Source organism: Ascidia mentula, chromosome 4, assembly GCF_947561715.1.
Source record: "Ascidia mentula chromosome 4, kaAscMent1.1, whole genome shotgun sequence".
NCBI classification, from domain to species: Eukaryota; Metazoa; Chordata; class Ascidiacea; order Phlebobranchia; family Ascidiidae; genus Ascidia; species Ascidia mentula.
Genome location: NC_138569.1, coordinates 919,483 through 937,179, shown reverse-complemented (window position 1 = coordinate 937,179; position 17,697 = coordinate 919,483). Strand labels below are relative to the sequence as shown.

Genomic DNA, 17,697 nt, shown 5'->3' with positions numbered 1-17,697 from the left:
TGTTGTTAAATCTAAGGACGAAATGTTTTTTAGTGCGTACGTTGTAGCAATGGCATATAAATTCCATGCGTGTTAAGTCAATTATTTTAGTTATTAAACACGTTGCAAATATTACGCATGTACCTTCTAAAGTATGACTCAAGAAAAAACTGCGCACGTGAATGTATAAAGAGGAATAGCGCGCCAACGCATGCGAAATAGAGTTTATTTTTATGTTTTTTTGATGTCGTAACCGCACACTTAATCCCATTTTTTGTTACAAACATATTTATCACCTTTCTTTCAAAGTAACAGTAATAAATCAACGGCGCAGGTACTACCGAAAAACTTGCATTCGAGTCCATGAGGTTACGCAATTGCGCAGACCAGGCCACCGTAACGATTGGCGCTAATACAGACCTACATATTTTCAATGCTCGATCACAACTAACCTTAATTTACAACGAAAAATCGGTGATTCCCCACCCAATTTTTAACCTCACATGCGGACACCCCTCTTAAGTTATTATAGGTCCGCAAATAATTACAACACTGTACAGTACTATGCTCCTAAATTAGTCATTTATTGGCCCAAAGTCATACGATTATACGATCACCAAATGTCATTTGACAGTTGTTATCCGAATTCACGACAAAATGACTATGAAATACAATTTCAAAAGCACCAATGCAGTGTAGTTTTAGTGTTGATGTTTGAACACTGATAAACATTGCTAACGTTTGTTAACTCACATTGTATGAATTGCACTGATTGCTTGTAATTTGCCACATTGCGGGGGAATTTACAAAAAGTTATCAAGCAAAGGCAGGGATCTTTTGGAGGGGAGCAAATTTTTAAGGAATTTTCCAATTTTCCGCTGTTAACAAGGTTAATTGTTATCAAACAGCACAAAATTTGAATCCCGCCTGGTAGTGCAAAATATTGTTTTGAAAACAATTGTAGCGTGGTGGTTTATCTGATAATCTTCTAACTTATAAGTTGCAAATAGTAAAAAAGTGCAGTATCGTCTAAATTAACTGACCTTCACTGGAGCAACCAGATAAGAGAACAAATGCAACTTGAAGTAATAGTTTCACGATCATGGTAAAACAAAATCTTTTACACAACAAATATCTCAGCTACATGGAACCTGAAGCTGCACACAAGTGTTAAACGACTGTGACACTATTCCAAGAATAACGTTATCAGCTCTAATGCAACTGTGTTAAGATGAGAATTAAATATCGCTCCCCAGTAACTTTCCCGCATAAGCTTTAGTCCATCGCATTGGCATGGCATAGCTATAATGCCTGCAAATTCCAAACTTAATTTTTTCGATCAGATTGACATGATTTGCGATGTTTGTGCGACATCTTGCGGTATAATATTTAGCTGCGATTTATGCAATATATATTGCTGTGTAGTTGGGAACGACTTCGGTAAGTGCAAAGTATCGATTGATGAAATGACGATTGTTATATTGTGTGTGATGTAAACAAAGCACAACAGAGATTCAATGGAGCGTCAATTTAACGCAAATTGCAAAAAATGGAACTCAGTCGTCACGCTTATGAACCGCGAAACCCGTCAAACTGACGGCACATTTTTCGACTCCCTCACAGCAGACATAAATTTTACTCGTAGCATAGTCAGCTATTCACCAGCGTTTGATCCAATTGAAAAAATTGGGCGTTTGCCACCAATGTCCCTCAATAATGCTGGATAGCGTGAAATGTTCAAAGTAATTGCCGCTTCCCTTCTAAAATCTGGGTGTATGAAAAATAAAATCCACACAGGGAATGTTCCTAAAGACTCCATGAAGGCACCAAAACAACGCACAACATATTAATAATTGGGTGGGCGATCGACAGAATTATTCAGTAGTAACTGAATCAGTAAAACGTCCAACCCATAGGCAAATACGCAATACGTCTCGTATTGGTCGTGAACAATTGCTTGTAGAAATGTTTTCAATTATAACGAGCCGAATTCCTTACAGCCTTTTTCAGGGCTTTAGTCAGGCAGTCCATTGGTGGCGCCTTTTTCAGGTGTTGTTGAAAATCTGGTTTAAAAAGTACCAAAAATATTAAGGTGTTTTTTTGTGGAAAATTGCGTCACAAGAAATTTAAACATTTTTGATTTTGTGTTAATCCCCTTATGTACAGACTTTGTTTAGAATTATTTGCGAAACCTCACCGTGTGCTGTCCTAATTTGGATACATTTTTTTTCTGTTGAGCAATAGTAGTTACCCTTCACAAGAGAAATTGTCACCAGGTGCATGCAGACAAATTACCTCCAAAACTAAATTTTTGGGATTTAATTGTGAGATGGGACCTGAAAGGGCAGGTGGCTGCAATTATTAAATTAGGAATGAAAAACCCGCGTTCATTGATAATGAACCAAAATGACGGAAGTTAATCACAAATGTGAACTCGGTTACCAATGCTTCAAAAACTACTTGATCAGTAGACTCGTATAGTGAGCCATGGAGAAATAAAATTGTGTTTCTTGCTCACTTATCACGCGAAACAAAATATGCTATATCAAAATAAATAAGACTACATGAAAAGAAATAACAGCAAAAAACCAAACGCTGACGGCATAAATCAGTATTTATTCAACAAAGAGAAAATCGTTTTCCGTGTTGCCCGTGCACCCGTGAATTTTGTAACCAGGTTTTTTACCATGTGCTCTGTGTATGTTTCAACTTCATTGCTGGACTGATCTGTTGCATTTTTCGTCTTTGGAATATAAAGCATTCACATCTCACGCGGGCCAGTTTTAGATCCTATTACTTTTGGTTATTTATGCTACAGTGTCATTGCCCATTCGATATGCTAATGTAGCTTCTGTGGTCGGCAATTCACATGCAAGTAATAAGTTTACTTCGCGCACAAGTACAAATAACTGTTGCAATTCTATTGCAAGTATTTGTTAACTGTTGTTTAAATATTGCTTGCGCCAAAATATGCTAATCCATAGTTCAATGAAGAACGTATGTTTTTTGTGAGTAAAAAATCCCCACAAATAAATGCACTGGCAGTGTTTATGACTTCATTCTGATTCTACATTTGCAAGCGAACAAATATCGTTGCTTATGCGACCTGTTAATTAATACGATACCCAATTAAATTCTTACCAATGTTGTTTAACGATTATACCGTATACGTATTTATGTTAATAATGCTTGTTCCATCGCATCATCTGGTTTGGATGCAATAAAATGTGTCTAACCATGAAAAAAGAGGGAGGTGTTGATGAGACAATATAGTTTTCCAAGAAAAATATACTGCTAAAACAGAACTCCCCATGTCAATCTTTGGCAGATACATTAATTAGGAAGGTGCAATCTGATATCGCGCAGTGGGATATTGTAGAAAACATACCGATTTGCAATATGATCAGGGCAGTGTGTGATGTTTATATCCTGTCTTATTTCCAACTTACATCTAAACGCGTCAACCAACCATGCGTGTAGATGCATCACCAGAACAAAGTTCAATAATATGTAAATGAGCCAAATTGAACATGGTCTTAAATTGTAAAGAATACTTTTATTTCTGCACATTTTTTCTCTCGCACGATAACTTTGCAAAAAATTCATTTACTTTCAATCTGGTTTATGAGTTGGCTGACCAGGTTAGTTTTCGACAAATTGACCAAATCTTAGAGTTGGGAATAAATTGTTAGTGAATGCACATCTTTAAACGCATTATGTACACACACGTAATATTTGTAAGTATTTGAGAGTTGTTTGCATATACGGGCGTAACACAAACGATCAGGAAGTCGGGTAAAGCAATAGGGAAAAGCTTATTATGTGCTCATCTTATCCACATGATACACACTTACACACCTACATTACAATAACACAAGTGGAAAAAGATAATACAGTTTGACGACAACAATCTTCATTTGAAAGATTGCTTCGCTGTTCAACTTTATGGTCTGACCTATCAGCTGAAAGTTTTGATGATCAATAGACCGCTGGATTGTTTACCACAACCGAACACAGTTTTTCCTGGCTTGTTAACGAATTTCATTTAAGGTTTCTTGTATAATTCTAGCGCCCTCTATCGCCAAAATGTTTTTGGGAAAGTCCCTAAAGTAAATTTATTTTGTTTAAGCCTAGTTTTTTTTGAGAAGGGAAACAACAATTTGTTGAAAACATCAACTCTCAAAAATGATTGCTTTATTTGTAGCGTACAGGTTTCTGATGTGATTTTGTGTCATGTAAAAACGGTGTGTCATTGGAATATCCTACACCACTTTGCTAAGTGCCAAATTATACTTTTAAAACGCATATAAATCCTGCCAACAGCCACGAATAAGAATTTACGTTCTATACAATTGAGAAATCAACGCCATAAACCAGCGGTTTCATATATTTCTAGGAGTGCGTGTATTTTACTCGGGCCAGATATATTTTTCTCCGCAAGAGGGTGATAAAGATTGTATTTAGTTCAGGAGACCGTTCATGGCCAGCTTCCAAGCAAGCTATTTTTTGGTTTGGAAGTTTTTGCTCTGAGAAACAAAACGATCAATAAACGTAAGGTTTGCAAATTATGTCAATTTTCATGGGGGTTTTCGTCTGATTCAAAACAGTAAGAAGCAAGTCACAAATGTAATCTCCTGGTTTAATTCTGGGGAGAAAAAACGGTCCCAATGGGAAAAAGTGTTCAGATGTTTAAGATTTGGGACTAGAAATTTGTCTACGTGCCCGATATAACTCGCAATTGTGCGGTGACAAATATGATAACCCTGAAGTCTAATAGTCCTAACAAAGAAAGTGAAAGCAGACGATTGTTTAAACACACATATCCACCCCAGTACGCGAACAGGATATTACAAGGGTTTGTTTGCACTACCATTGCACACAACACCTCATCCCTTACACGATTGCAAATAACACTAAAGGTTATGTACGACCATTTTCTGTAAGTATCCAGTATATGTGACATTATGACGTTGTAAATAACTCTAAGGGTCTCAGAGATATTTAACAGGGTCTCGATGGCCTGAGCGGTTATTGAGTCTCTTTGATGGTTAAACCTGCTTCTGCCCCGTTCTATAAAGCACCCAGAACCAAGATCTCTTCCCGAATAATTGTATTCATTTCTGTTATCTTCTTCATTACGACGGTACATTACAACTTTCAATACAACGTTGTTAGGATGCCAGCAAATAGAATGGCAGCAAATAGAATCAAGTAGAATGAATTAAAATGGATTAGAATTAGAATGAATTTACCGGTCTAACCTGGGCTTTTTAACGCTCTCCATTATGAGAGCTGATTGGTCAATAATGTCACGTGATATCAAAGTATAAATTACAGCAGTGCGACACAATTAAAAGCTGTGTTATAACAATGATTCAAACTCAACTTAGTGATCACTGTCCTTGATTCACATGTGGGAATTTTTGAAACGACAGCTAAGATATAAACGTTGAAGACACGCCTCTTTTTCTTACAAACAGAAAAGTATTTTCACGCTATATTGTGTCTTGCCCCAAAAGTAAGGCCATTTATTTCATAATGCGGTCGGGTGAATTTCATTACAAAACTCTTAAAAAACTATGTTTGTGCAACTTCCTAAGGTCTTGTTCAGTGTTTTCGTTAAACTTATTACATCGGTTATTCGTAAGTAAAGAAGGTGGTAGATGGAGAAGAGAGCAAAACACACATTTCGCATATTAGCTTTCCTGCCAACACGGAAGTTCTGTAAAGGAAAGGAGTCTTGCCTGTAAACCGCCTTCCGCGTATTCGTCACCAAGCATGTTGTTTTAACGTAAAAACCCCACGTACTATTGATCACCTTAGTTTGATCACAAAAGTAAGTGATGCACAATTTCGCAGAAATTAAAGCCAAAGCCGCCAAATCAACCAATATATGGAGTGTAAACGGCAGAACTTTTATACATACAAAGTTCAAATCGTCCAAAAAAGGTTTAAATGGCATTTTGTAATGAATCACTTAATTACCGCCTATTCTCCTAATGCTTACTATAGGTTGGCGATAGAAAAATCCTTGCAATAGAAACTCAACGCAACGAAGATCACATTCATTTATTAAAATATTAAAAACACACAGTGATGGAAAATAAGTGAAAACGTTATGTCAGGGAAACACAAATAGAGAACAAACAGTGGTCACAGTTTTCTTACACAGGGAAGTTGAACACAAAGTCATTTAAAGTCAACCTTCCTGTAATACTCAATACCCTGGCAAACAAAAGGAAGGTGTTCTATTAAGTCAGGTAAAACATTAACCCCAGTAATACAAGGGAGTAAATGGAGCCGTACTTGATTGTTCGAACTAATCAGGTATTTGCACTGGGCGATTTTACGTTGTCGAATCGGCTTCAAAATCAAAGAGAAACTAAAAGTTGCAGAAGAACACCGCACTGTAATAACATGTACCAGCGGTTTTACCGGGAAAGTTATCATAATGTTGGCCAACCTTAAGTTTAAACGAATTTAAACCCAATAAAATACATTCGCATTTGTGTCTCGAAATCATAGATGAATGTAATACAAAATACTTTTACAACAACGCTGCACTGTAATAATATTTCTCACAATGTTGACTAACCTTAAGTTTAAATCAACTTAAACCAAATACATGTTTCAAATACATAGTAGTGGTCAGTACATTCGCATTCTTTCTAAAATCAGTAGTTAAAGTGCTTTTAACTGGAACCAAATGTTTCATATGCTGACGCACTTTGGTTTGCAGTTGTGTTTTGATAAGTTGCCACATTCTGATACTCAGGTGTGTTTTCATATGTGGGTGTATTAGGTTGTGGAGGTGTGTTTTCGTACACATGTGTGTCTATATAAGCAGGTGCTGCCAGTGAACCCTTTGTAGGTGTTCCTTTCATTTTGTTACCTGCAAGATAACAACATTAATATGAAACAAACCTTTGGGTTTAATAACCCAACATTCTAAAACATGTTACAATTTCACACTTACCTGTTGATCTTTTGAAACAAAATACTGCAAGTATTATTGCAAGAATCACAACAGCAGCAGCTGCAACAGATATTCCAATAATCAATCCCAGTTGGCTGATAGTGATTGCAGATACTGTTATTGTAATCGAGCTTGTTCCAATTGAATTTGTAACATGCAAAGTGTAGGTTTCTGCTGGTTTCTACAGCAAAATAACCAAACTAGGATTACAAAGAACTCACTGTGCATAGTTTGTTACATTTCTTTAAACATGCAGCAATGAAACTATATTATTTTAAATTTATTTTGGGATATATGTTAAATTATCACATTTTCCTGCATCTATTATTTAAGTCAACCTTATGGGCACATTTTGTGTTAAATAAGTATTGGTAACTGGCCTCAACTAAAGTAAACCAACCATTATGGGATTAAAGGTTAACCTTCATTTAATATTATACTACCTTTAATGCAACTTACAAGAACAAAAAATGGTTCCTCACTGTTTAACAACATAATTTACCTTAATTTGGTATGTGTAAACCGGTGGAGTACTTGACAACCATACAAGAGTTTCATTTCCACCTCCTAAAAAAGTATATTTATTAATCAAATGTTAAGATATGGCAAGAATCAAGCATTACAAACCTGGTGACATTAAAACAGATGCAAAAGGTGGAGGATTTGAATACACAATAATATTACATGGTTGGTTTGGTTGGCAGTTCCCATTGCCAACAGTGTATGGTTGGTCTATAAAATTAATTAACTTGTAAAGATAACATTAGCACAATTACAAAATGTATATTTACAATTATCGTTTGAAATAGTTTAAACAAATGTTAATTGACACTTGATTCATCAATTGTCTAATTGTAATCATTAGCATTGTGCTAAGTGGTCAATCATTCATTGGCTTTAATGCACATATAGTAAAAAATGGTTTAATAGAGGAAAAATCTGCAACTTGTACCAAAAGAGTGACTAGCTTTTTCTGATTGTAAAGCAAGTAATGATATATTTGCAAATTTTAACATTATACATGTTAGGTGACACCCTCGGGTGTCATTTCATGTTTTCAGATTTTTGAACTGAAAATAAACACTAAAACAGAGGAAAAATCATCCTAATACATTATTAGTTGCTATGTCCTGAGTGTTGTGAAAAGTAATTGCTACACAAGGTAAAGGTTTAAATGTAAAAGTTTTTAATGGGAAAAAAAGATAAAAAAACAGTTGAAGTAATTTTTGAAAAAAATCTGTTCCACGATGAAATGTCTACAGTTATGCTTGGAATACAGAAGTAGGTTGCAAAAAATATGAACTTGTGTTTGGAATAGAACTAATGCAACCAATAGAAACCTTCACTAAACACCCAGTTATTAACAGGTTAAGCAAGACATAAAACACAAAACAAATTATTTAATGATAATTAATTCATTCACCAGATACCATACACTTGCACAGTTATCCATCAATACAAACAAAGGTGTAGTTAATCTTATACAGAACAATTTGGGTTAGTTAAGATTTCTACTGAATGCTACATTTTGCAATAGTTTCCAAAACAAATTATTCATGCAACATGTCATATTACACTCTGTTTTTAACATGCAGATTTGAATGGAGAAACTATTTCAAATTATCACCACAAGCAAACTTTCTATGGTGCCAACTTACACTGAACACCTATGTTAATCCTTGTTTGGAAACTCCCAAACACATCAGAAGACTTGCATACATATGTACCAGTGTCATTTGGTGTAACATTTTTGGACAGAATGCTATCATTACTAACATCTATCTCAACATCAATCCCATCTTTTGTCCATTTAAAGATCGTACCAAGATAACTTTGGTACTCAACAGTACATTTAAATTTAACAGCACTGCTTTCATTGAGAAGCTTTGTTGCATTGTTATTAACTGTTTCACCATTAACTGTTATCTTTGGTTGTCCTGAATAAGAATGTTTTAAAGGAAAAAATGTCTAAATTCAAAAACAAACTTCAACACTAACTTACTCAATGTTGGAACTGAAACAATTGAAATGGTTGGACTGGTAGAATTACCAATGCCATTATTTGCTTTGCAAGTTGCTTTTGTTGAACTAATAAATTTTCTGCTTATGTTGCATGAATCATTGCTTTCATTTAAGTTATTATATGACCAAACACATTTAGGTTTGGGATTTGAATCCACAGAGCAATTTAAGCTTATACTGGTGTTTTGCAAAAAAATATATTGGTTTTCAGTTTGTTGAAATAACCCCTGTACAGTGATGTTGGGAATTGAAGGTGGATCTGAATACAACAAACAAAAAACAATCAACAAGCAAAATTCTGTGAAATATGTAGTGGTACCCATTCATCTTACAATGCATTTAATTGCAATTTAGAAGTTTGGAACAATATTTTTGCATAAGAGAACTTGTTAATTTACATCAAATTTTTTTTTTTAACAAACACATAAATTCATGTTCAATTCAGCTCTTGTTTATAAACTTATTACAAATGTCATTTTTCATACAGAATTAAACTTTAGTTTTTAAGATTGTCTTGCAGAACATTATTGCATTAAAAAACTTGTTAATTTATATTGCAACTTACACTGACATTTAAATCGATAAAACATCAAAAGTCACCATTGTTTTTATGACATATGTCATTTTTCAGATATAATCAAACTTTATAATTTAAGATTGTCAAATAAAACTACAGTTTCATGGTCCTTTTTGACATACATAATAAATCAGAATTAACATTAATTTACACAACTAATGTGTTTTTTATTGGGGTAAGAGAAGTTAACAGACAATAGAATTCCTGATACAAGTAGTATTTTCACATCAATAATTAAGGGTACAAATCTAGACAAATCACACCAGTAAGCAACCACTAAGCCAAGGAACTCCTAAGCAAAATACTTCAAGTTGCTAAAAGAAGCCCTAATTTACAATGCAAAAATAATGCAACCTAAAGAAATTGGCCTCAAGTAGTTTTTCAATGTGAATCCAAGATCATCATATGTTTTCACAGTGAAAAAAATATTTTGCAATGTTCTGCCTCTTCACATACACTTAATTATATATAAATTAACTCTGTAATTAAGCAAAAATTGTCAGGTTCATGGTGTTGGAAGACATATGTAACAACTTTCAGCCTTTCACAAACGACAATTAAAAATTTAAAGACCTGGATTACCAGGCCAGTTTAACTTTTTAACAAAATACATTGGTTCACATGGAATTGGTTCCATCTTGTTTGTAAGCTCGCAAATGTGTCATTTTTTAGACATTAAGCTGCACAAGTAAATATTGTCCAAACAAAGTAACATCTTTACCATACTTAACAAATATACACCTTATTCATGAACATGAAGAAATGTATTTGAAATTAATCTACATTACTAATATAATTCAAAACAACCTCCAGATAGTAGATGTACGATTTTACATCAACTAACTATAAACAAATGTTAACATTTCAATCCCCACAAGGTAATATGACACAAATTTGACAAAACAAGTTGACAAATTATTTGATAGGCAGCACACAACAGGGAACATCACCACTTCCGTATTCAAAATTTTCAAAAAAGTAGTTTTATATTTTCTATCCAGATTTATTTTTTATAATCCAGATTTGGGTGGATTTTCGTGCATCAATCATTTATTCATTCATCAACCCAGGTTTCAGAGACTTTTTGTTCAACTTTTAAGATCAGTGTTCACAATATCATAATTACTGGCTACCATCTTTATTACTGTGTGTGTATGATGTCACAATTGGCAGGTTTTTTGTCCACAAAAAATGTATAAAATGGCAGATGTGTTATTTTGTGTCACATCTAGTTGAGTTGAATAATTTTTGCAGCAACAAAATCGCAAAATGACACACCACTAAAATTAACAAAATAAAGTGCGCAGTCTATTAACTCATTTTAGTTGTATTGTACAATTTGTTACTTACATTTGACATTTAATGTCTTAGGTGTTGATATTCCCAAACTAGTATTGAGAATTGTGTACTTGGTGTTTGCTTTGCAAGTCACCTCTTTCCCATTCATTTGACGCTGGAGAGTTACAAAGTATGTCTGTTGTCTTCCCTTGTATAACAAAAAAAACGTAACTAATGTTTGAACCAATAGCAATATAACCCATCAGTGATGGATCTAAGGGAGTGTTTTAATAGGTGTAAGAATACCACTCTTAACAATTTTGCACATTGTTTTGAGAGGTGTGAAAGTGCGATTAATTTTCAGGTAATAGAGAAAAACTTCAGAAACAGAAAATGACTGCAGGAATCAGCCTTTGCAAGTCAGTTACTGATGGATTTGTCTTTACAAATCAATTTAATATTTCTAGAGTTCCAAAAGGAGTAAACGACGATCAGCGCCAGTATAAGATCTTTATTACAGAAATATTAATTTCGCCTATTGTAGCTCAAGGAATTTCAATTTTCCGCTATGCAGGTACGAATATTAAGTGTTCATCTTCGCAGTTGCTTTGTTTCGTGGTCACGCTAATGGTAATGATCAAAAACAATTGTTTGTATTAAATACAATGTTAACCAGTTTCCTAAACTTTGGCAAAGATATTAAGTACAAATCAGTAAAAATTTACTTACACTGTATACCTAGTTGATTGTTTTATGTGTAAACTGCAGACATATGGCCACTGTTTCGACCTAAAAGGTCTCATCAGTGTAGCTGGTGTGACTTTCAGCCAACTTTGCTGACCATAAGGCCAAATGGCCAAGCAAAGATTTGGCTCCACTTGGCTTATCATATGAATATTTTATGTTTACTCTTCTATTTTTTCTTAACTTGCGATGTTGCAAATTTTTAATTTGTCATATTATGCAATACAGTAATAAAAAACAACAGAAAAAAATTTGGTCTTTATATGTTGCAGAAAACAAGTTGTTGAACTGTTGAATCATGTACAAAAGATGTCCATGGCATTTTGTGATAATTGTACATGTCCTACATTACTTATCATTAGTCAGGACATATACCATTTGTGTAAATGTACCAGAGCATGTTACTTAATTAATTTAATATCACAGGGGTGAACAACACAGAACAATCTGGCACACCCATGTTAAGATAATGACACATGTACAAAATTATTTCATAACTGACTCTCTATGCTTTTTTATTACATCTGACCATAGTTTTGCAGTACTTTCAAGTTAAAACATGCAAAAAAGTAGATAAAAAACAAGTTGGTGCAAGTAAAGGGAAAATATTTTCACAGGCCTTGGTGTATTGTAAATAAAATACTGAAAGCATATACTAAAGACAACAGTTTTGCTAAACATTGTGAAAACAATGCAAGTGGGTGACTGGATTAGGCATGCCAAGGTTATCAATGGTGCATGCATGAAGTGCATGACATCCATATTAAGACAAAAAAATTGTTTTTTCTATACAGACCGGTTACTAACGACTCACAGTCCAATATTTGTGGAACACTGATATAAAATATTTTAACATGTATCCTTATTTGCGTTGTGTACCTTTCAATGCTTTTAACAAAATTTTTGCAAGGGCCTACCTGCTGTTCCATTGTTTTTCCAATATAAAAGGAAACATTATTGACTGGAGGGTGAGCAGATGGTGTTGTGTTGCAGAATATATAAGTTGTTGTTCCTTCATTGCCAGAAAAATTTCCAGTCAAGTAAGGCTGAGGATCTAGATGTAAACACCTGCTTTTGTTGGGGAATAGTGAGGAACACATGTGCTTTCAAATGAGTATAGGCACCAGTTGTAAGTAGCCTTTAATCAAAAACATTTGGCATATACATCTTGAAAAAAGCTGCAATATTTACCTCCCCAACATTCAAGTCCTTCCTCTCCAAACCATGTTGCATCATTTTGACAAGTTGTATCCCTGATAACAGGAGTTGAGTTGCTGTAAAACAACTCTTGTCCTGCTGGGCATTTAAACTGACCGGGTTGATTGAACTGATATTTATCAGCTGTAATATTTGGTCCATTATTTACAGTCCTAGGACAATCTAAACATAAATGCCATGAAGACAAAAGTAACCATATTCATGCAAACAGAAAAATATTTACCTTTAACATTAAAATGGACAACATTTGAATTATCAACAAAGTAAAGTTTGGAGTAGTCTGAGGAAACATTTAAAAAAACTGTAACTCCAGTAACGCTGTTGCATCTAAAAATGAAATGAAATATTTAAAATGCTTTTTTGTTGAGATTATACTTTAACTACACTTGTTGGTTGCAACTGTGCAAATTTTAAAATTATTTATAAAACTAGTTTTGTTTTTCTTCTATTTGCGTGTTTATATGACTTGCAATTTGGCAAATGATGCAAAATTGTTTTGACTTTTCTAGCTTTAGTTTGGGTTTTTTGTGTGGAATGCGCACAAGTTAAAATCTACATCAAAATTGTTTTCACCTGATTTGGTTAATACGCTACATGTACTAAATTTTAAAGAAAGTTTTTGTATACCTGATGAGGTTATATGGCAAAGTTAGCCTACAAATAGAAAAACCAAGAAGCATCTATTATTTTGAATGCATCCTTGTTTTTGTTACTAATAATATAATAAAAATAAAGTTTCTTACTTGCGCAAAATATGTGGCAAGTTATCGAAACAATTCCACGCACTCCCGCTACTTACAGCAAGACTCTGAACCAAAGGACACAAAATTTAATTTTATGCATATCGCAGTGGATCAAATTGTTAAGCCATTGTTAGCTACACATTTCATTTCAGAACTTAATGCCATTATCTTTTTGTGATATAATAAGAAAGTAAATATGCCATTACAGCAATGCGATACTATATTCAGTTTTTGAAAACATACCAAGGAGTCACCCCTCCACCTTTTTTTATACTTTTCTTTATAGTTTTCTATACTTTTATTTTTTTTAACTCAAACAAGTCAATGTTTTCACTGACTGTTGTTCAGTCGTACATTGTTTTTGTTACCAATAAGTTGTTTAAAACTAGGGATGTGACAGATGGATAAAGATTCGGGTTCGTGCGAAACCGAATAAATCAGAAACATTTTTAGCAAGGAACCCGAATATATTCTTGTGTATGTACGACGCCACCAATAGTTAACTGGTTGTATCACGCGCGTTTCTTGACCAATGATTGTTTTGCCGTCATACAAAAAAAAATTACAGGAAGTTAACAGTGTCCGACAGTGTTTGGAAAAAAACGATACTTTGCTTTAATAAAACATAATCATGCCGTTAGATTGATCAACTCGATTGATAAACAACACAGGATTTAAGTTCTTTTCTTGTCAACAATACTTTTGTGTTTTAGTCACGCAAACCTGCGCTACTAACAGCGCCCGTATCTATGATACGATGTCAGACGACCGGGATTTACCAAAGCAATGCCAGTCGACAAAAATGTTTTCTAGTCGGTAAAACGGGTATTGCCACTACGAACCAGAAGACAAGTGTGGTATCGTTGGAATAGTTTTTTAATGAGCTTTGCCGTGTTTGTGGAATTGTCCTTTCTGTTGGCCTATGAAAAAAGGCGCACTATTCGGTTTCGCACGAATATGAAAACGGTGCTGATATTCGGTTCGGGTTCGCCTTGGCATATCCCTAGTTAGAAGTAGTTTTGTGCTTTACCTTACTAACATAAAAATGTTCCAGCACCAACAACTGTCTTTAACAAAACATACTATTATCATGTAAGGACCAGGAAGAAGAAATGCATTACGTTTAAATACAAAAAAACCTGTGATCGATACCAGTTTACTTTAATTATCGTCGCGTCTTGTCTAATACAATGTTTTTATCAAAAATACACTTGGCCATTCTCATGTGTTAGTTACCAGGCTAGGACATTTTTGTTACTCTGTTGCATGGTAAGTTTTTTTTACGCGCGATAAATACGCTACTAGTAAACATAAATTTTCACAAATATAAACTCAAATAGAAGATTTTTGCACATTTTGGATATTCACACTCAATAGTGTTCGACAATGCACCATTGTTTTCATAGGAGGAGTTCCGAAACTACTGTAAAGAAAGAGGAATTGTTGTCCAGAAAAAGCAGTTGCAAGGAGTTAAACACGATGTTTCTACTACACGCGTTAACCGGACATACAACGTCGGTGATCCTTGCTATGTACAGTATTACGGACCACAGCATGACAAAGACCCACAGCATGACAAAGAACCCAACGCACTGGTCGTCAAACGCTGTGGAAGTCGAAGTGTTCTTGTTAAAGTTATTCCCCGAGGCCTCATATGACGACAGATTGAGCAACTTCGACCCAGATACGCATCATCACAAGATGACGAGCCAGGAGATGAACCAGCGAATCACCCAACATCACGCGATGCATCCGATGATGACGTGTCCGGCCGTACCGATACGCGCGAAACTGTCACACCTGAAACTATCGCTAGGCCTGGCAATATTCGTACACCCGCGGTGCAGGAGTTGTCACAAGGGAAGAGTTTACCCCGACGATCGAAGAGTCGTCCGAAGTCACGCAAATTCTATGGTTATTAGCGGCAAAAAAATATAAAACCTTGTCGCACAGTTTTACAAACATGCTGTCCATACTTCAATGAAGATGAACAGAATATTCCAGTGTAACGTAGTAATACTCTGTGCTGCGCAACGCAGTATTATGTAATGACTTAAGTAACCCAGAATAGTGATAGTGGAACCACTGGGTGTGCTTCCTGGAATATTGGAACCCAGGATAATAAGCTCTGTTTGATACAGCGGTTGACAACTTTAGAAAATAGGGCATTCTCACCCAAATTGGTATTTATTACAATAAATGGTAACTTAGCATGTTACCACCGCTTGAGACATGTAAATATAAAATAACTGTTTTATACCCGGAATAACTGTTTATACCCTGAAAATGATATTAAAACACTTTATATGTACAAAAAGAGTCATAATAATCATAGTGCTGCACACAGGCTTTACACACCCTGTATCATTTTTCTGGAACTATTGCATATTTATATATATTTTATTACAATGACCAGTAAATTTTGCTCTCCATACCATTTTTTCTCAAAAAAATGTATATATCTTTTATGCAAAGAACTAAAACAAAACGTAAAATTTTTGTGTTGTCCAAAAAAAATTTATGTGCAGCAGATGTCAAACTAAAAATAAACCTTGGCACAGATTTGTTTCTTTTTTTTCTTCAAAGAAAAATAGATCTTATAATAACTAGGCCTTCATAGAAGGTCTTCAAGAAAGTTTTCACCACGTAAAAAAACTTACATGGTTTGTCCAGATCTGATTAAAATACAAAGAATCTCCAGCTTTGGGTGAAGTAATAGTGACAAGCACATCTGCACCTGTTGCTTGCTTGTTCAGTGGTGACACAACAATTTGTTGTCCTGTATTAAATGACATTGTACATTGTGTCTACCAAAGATTTGAAAAGGGCTTTAAATGAAAGTTAACAAACTGAATAAAAAATACTGATTTTATGAAACAATGTACAATGTTGAAAGGTATCCATTAGTACCAAAAAGTTTAAAAATGTAGTTCCTCTTCTAAACCAGCAATAGATGAACCAAACATACATAATATATATACACTGCATAGGCTTTCTTGTTTTATTATAGTCCAATCAAGATTTAGACAAAACTAAAAACAGGCAAATTATTTTTATTGTACAGAAAAGAACTTGAACATGCATGAACAAAAAAAATACAAAAATAAAAATTGAAAGGGCACTAACAAAATCACAACCACAAGGGTTATAGATTCAGGTGTCCATGAGAAAGTAAAAAAAAAATCGACATAGTTATTACAGCTTTTATGGTAAATAATAATGTTAGGTTTTGGAATGACCAGTTGCATTGCAGAAATCATGTCTACCACTTTATTAGTAATGTTAATTCATAATATGCCCACCTTGGCTTACATTGCTTGTAGCCGCCCATAGAACAAAAATAGGGCAAACTTTAAATAATTTTCCAAAAAATAACATTGGCAACTGTGGTCTACATAAAACGGGTCGGGTCTAGTGTATGGGTTTGGTGTACTTTTAGCACCACACCTAATATCTCGGCTATCCCTAGCACTACAAACCTGAAACTTGACACGATTGTTAAATGACACCTTACGAGTCACCATGCCAAAAATAACGTCATAGCCTATGACGTAACAAAAATTTACAAGACTTCGAAGTTTTCCTCTCCACACTCGCTGCGCCCGTCAACGAACTGCAATAGCATACTTCGTAAGGTACAACATCCACAGAACCAAAATGTTGTTTAATGAAAATTTACACGTCTCACGAGTAAAGGCTGATGCCCACTGCGTCGGAACGCCGTCGGAGAATTGCGTCGTGTGACTTTTATTGATTTGTTAAATGCCATTTCAAATAAACTTGCCAAAATAGACCGCAGTCATTACGAAAAAAACACAACAAACAACATGCACTCTTCTCACGACGACAAATTGTCAGGATCATAGAGCAAAAACCACTGGTCCAATAGAGTCCATTGTGGCATCGTCTAAAGGAGTGCTTCCCAACCTTTTTCAGTTCGCGACTTTCAATGCAAGTTTTATTGTGCGACCCATCTTTACCACTGGCGTACGTACTAAAATAGTTAATGCGACACAACACATCTAGTTATTACGTATTTGTTACATTATATTGCATAAATGTTACGTAATGATAATGCAATAATTTCGTGAATTGTTGACCACATGAAAGCTCTTGTCCGATTGGTACGGACACTTTACCCATTCGTCAAGGTATGTAGA

General features: G+C 34.7%; 1 protein-coding gene across 1 annotated transcript in view; it reads right to left on the bottom strand.

Moving 5' to 3' along the window:
• LOC145899853 (uncharacterized) overlaps positions 1-16,926 on the bottom strand; it is an 82,370-nt gene extending 65,444 nt beyond the window's left edge. Inside the window, exons 1-7 of the mRNA XM_082988779.1 lie at positions 16,840-16,926; positions 16,198-16,316; positions 13,538-13,602; positions 13,018-13,121; positions 12,768-12,956; positions 12,494-12,630; positions 10,905-11,040 (exon numbers count right to left, since the gene is read on the bottom strand). Of these exons, the coding sequence (XP_082844905.1) occupies positions 10,905-11,040; positions 12,494-12,630; positions 12,768-12,956; positions 13,018-13,121; positions 13,538-13,602; positions 16,198-16,316; positions 16,840-16,915 (826 nt within the window). The 5' untranslated portion in view covers positions 16,916-16,926. The remainder of the gene's footprint in view (positions 1-10,904; positions 11,041-12,493; positions 12,631-12,767; positions 12,957-13,017; positions 13,122-13,537; positions 13,603-16,197; positions 16,317-16,839) is intronic.
• Positions 16,927-17,697: the final 771 nt, after the last annotated feature.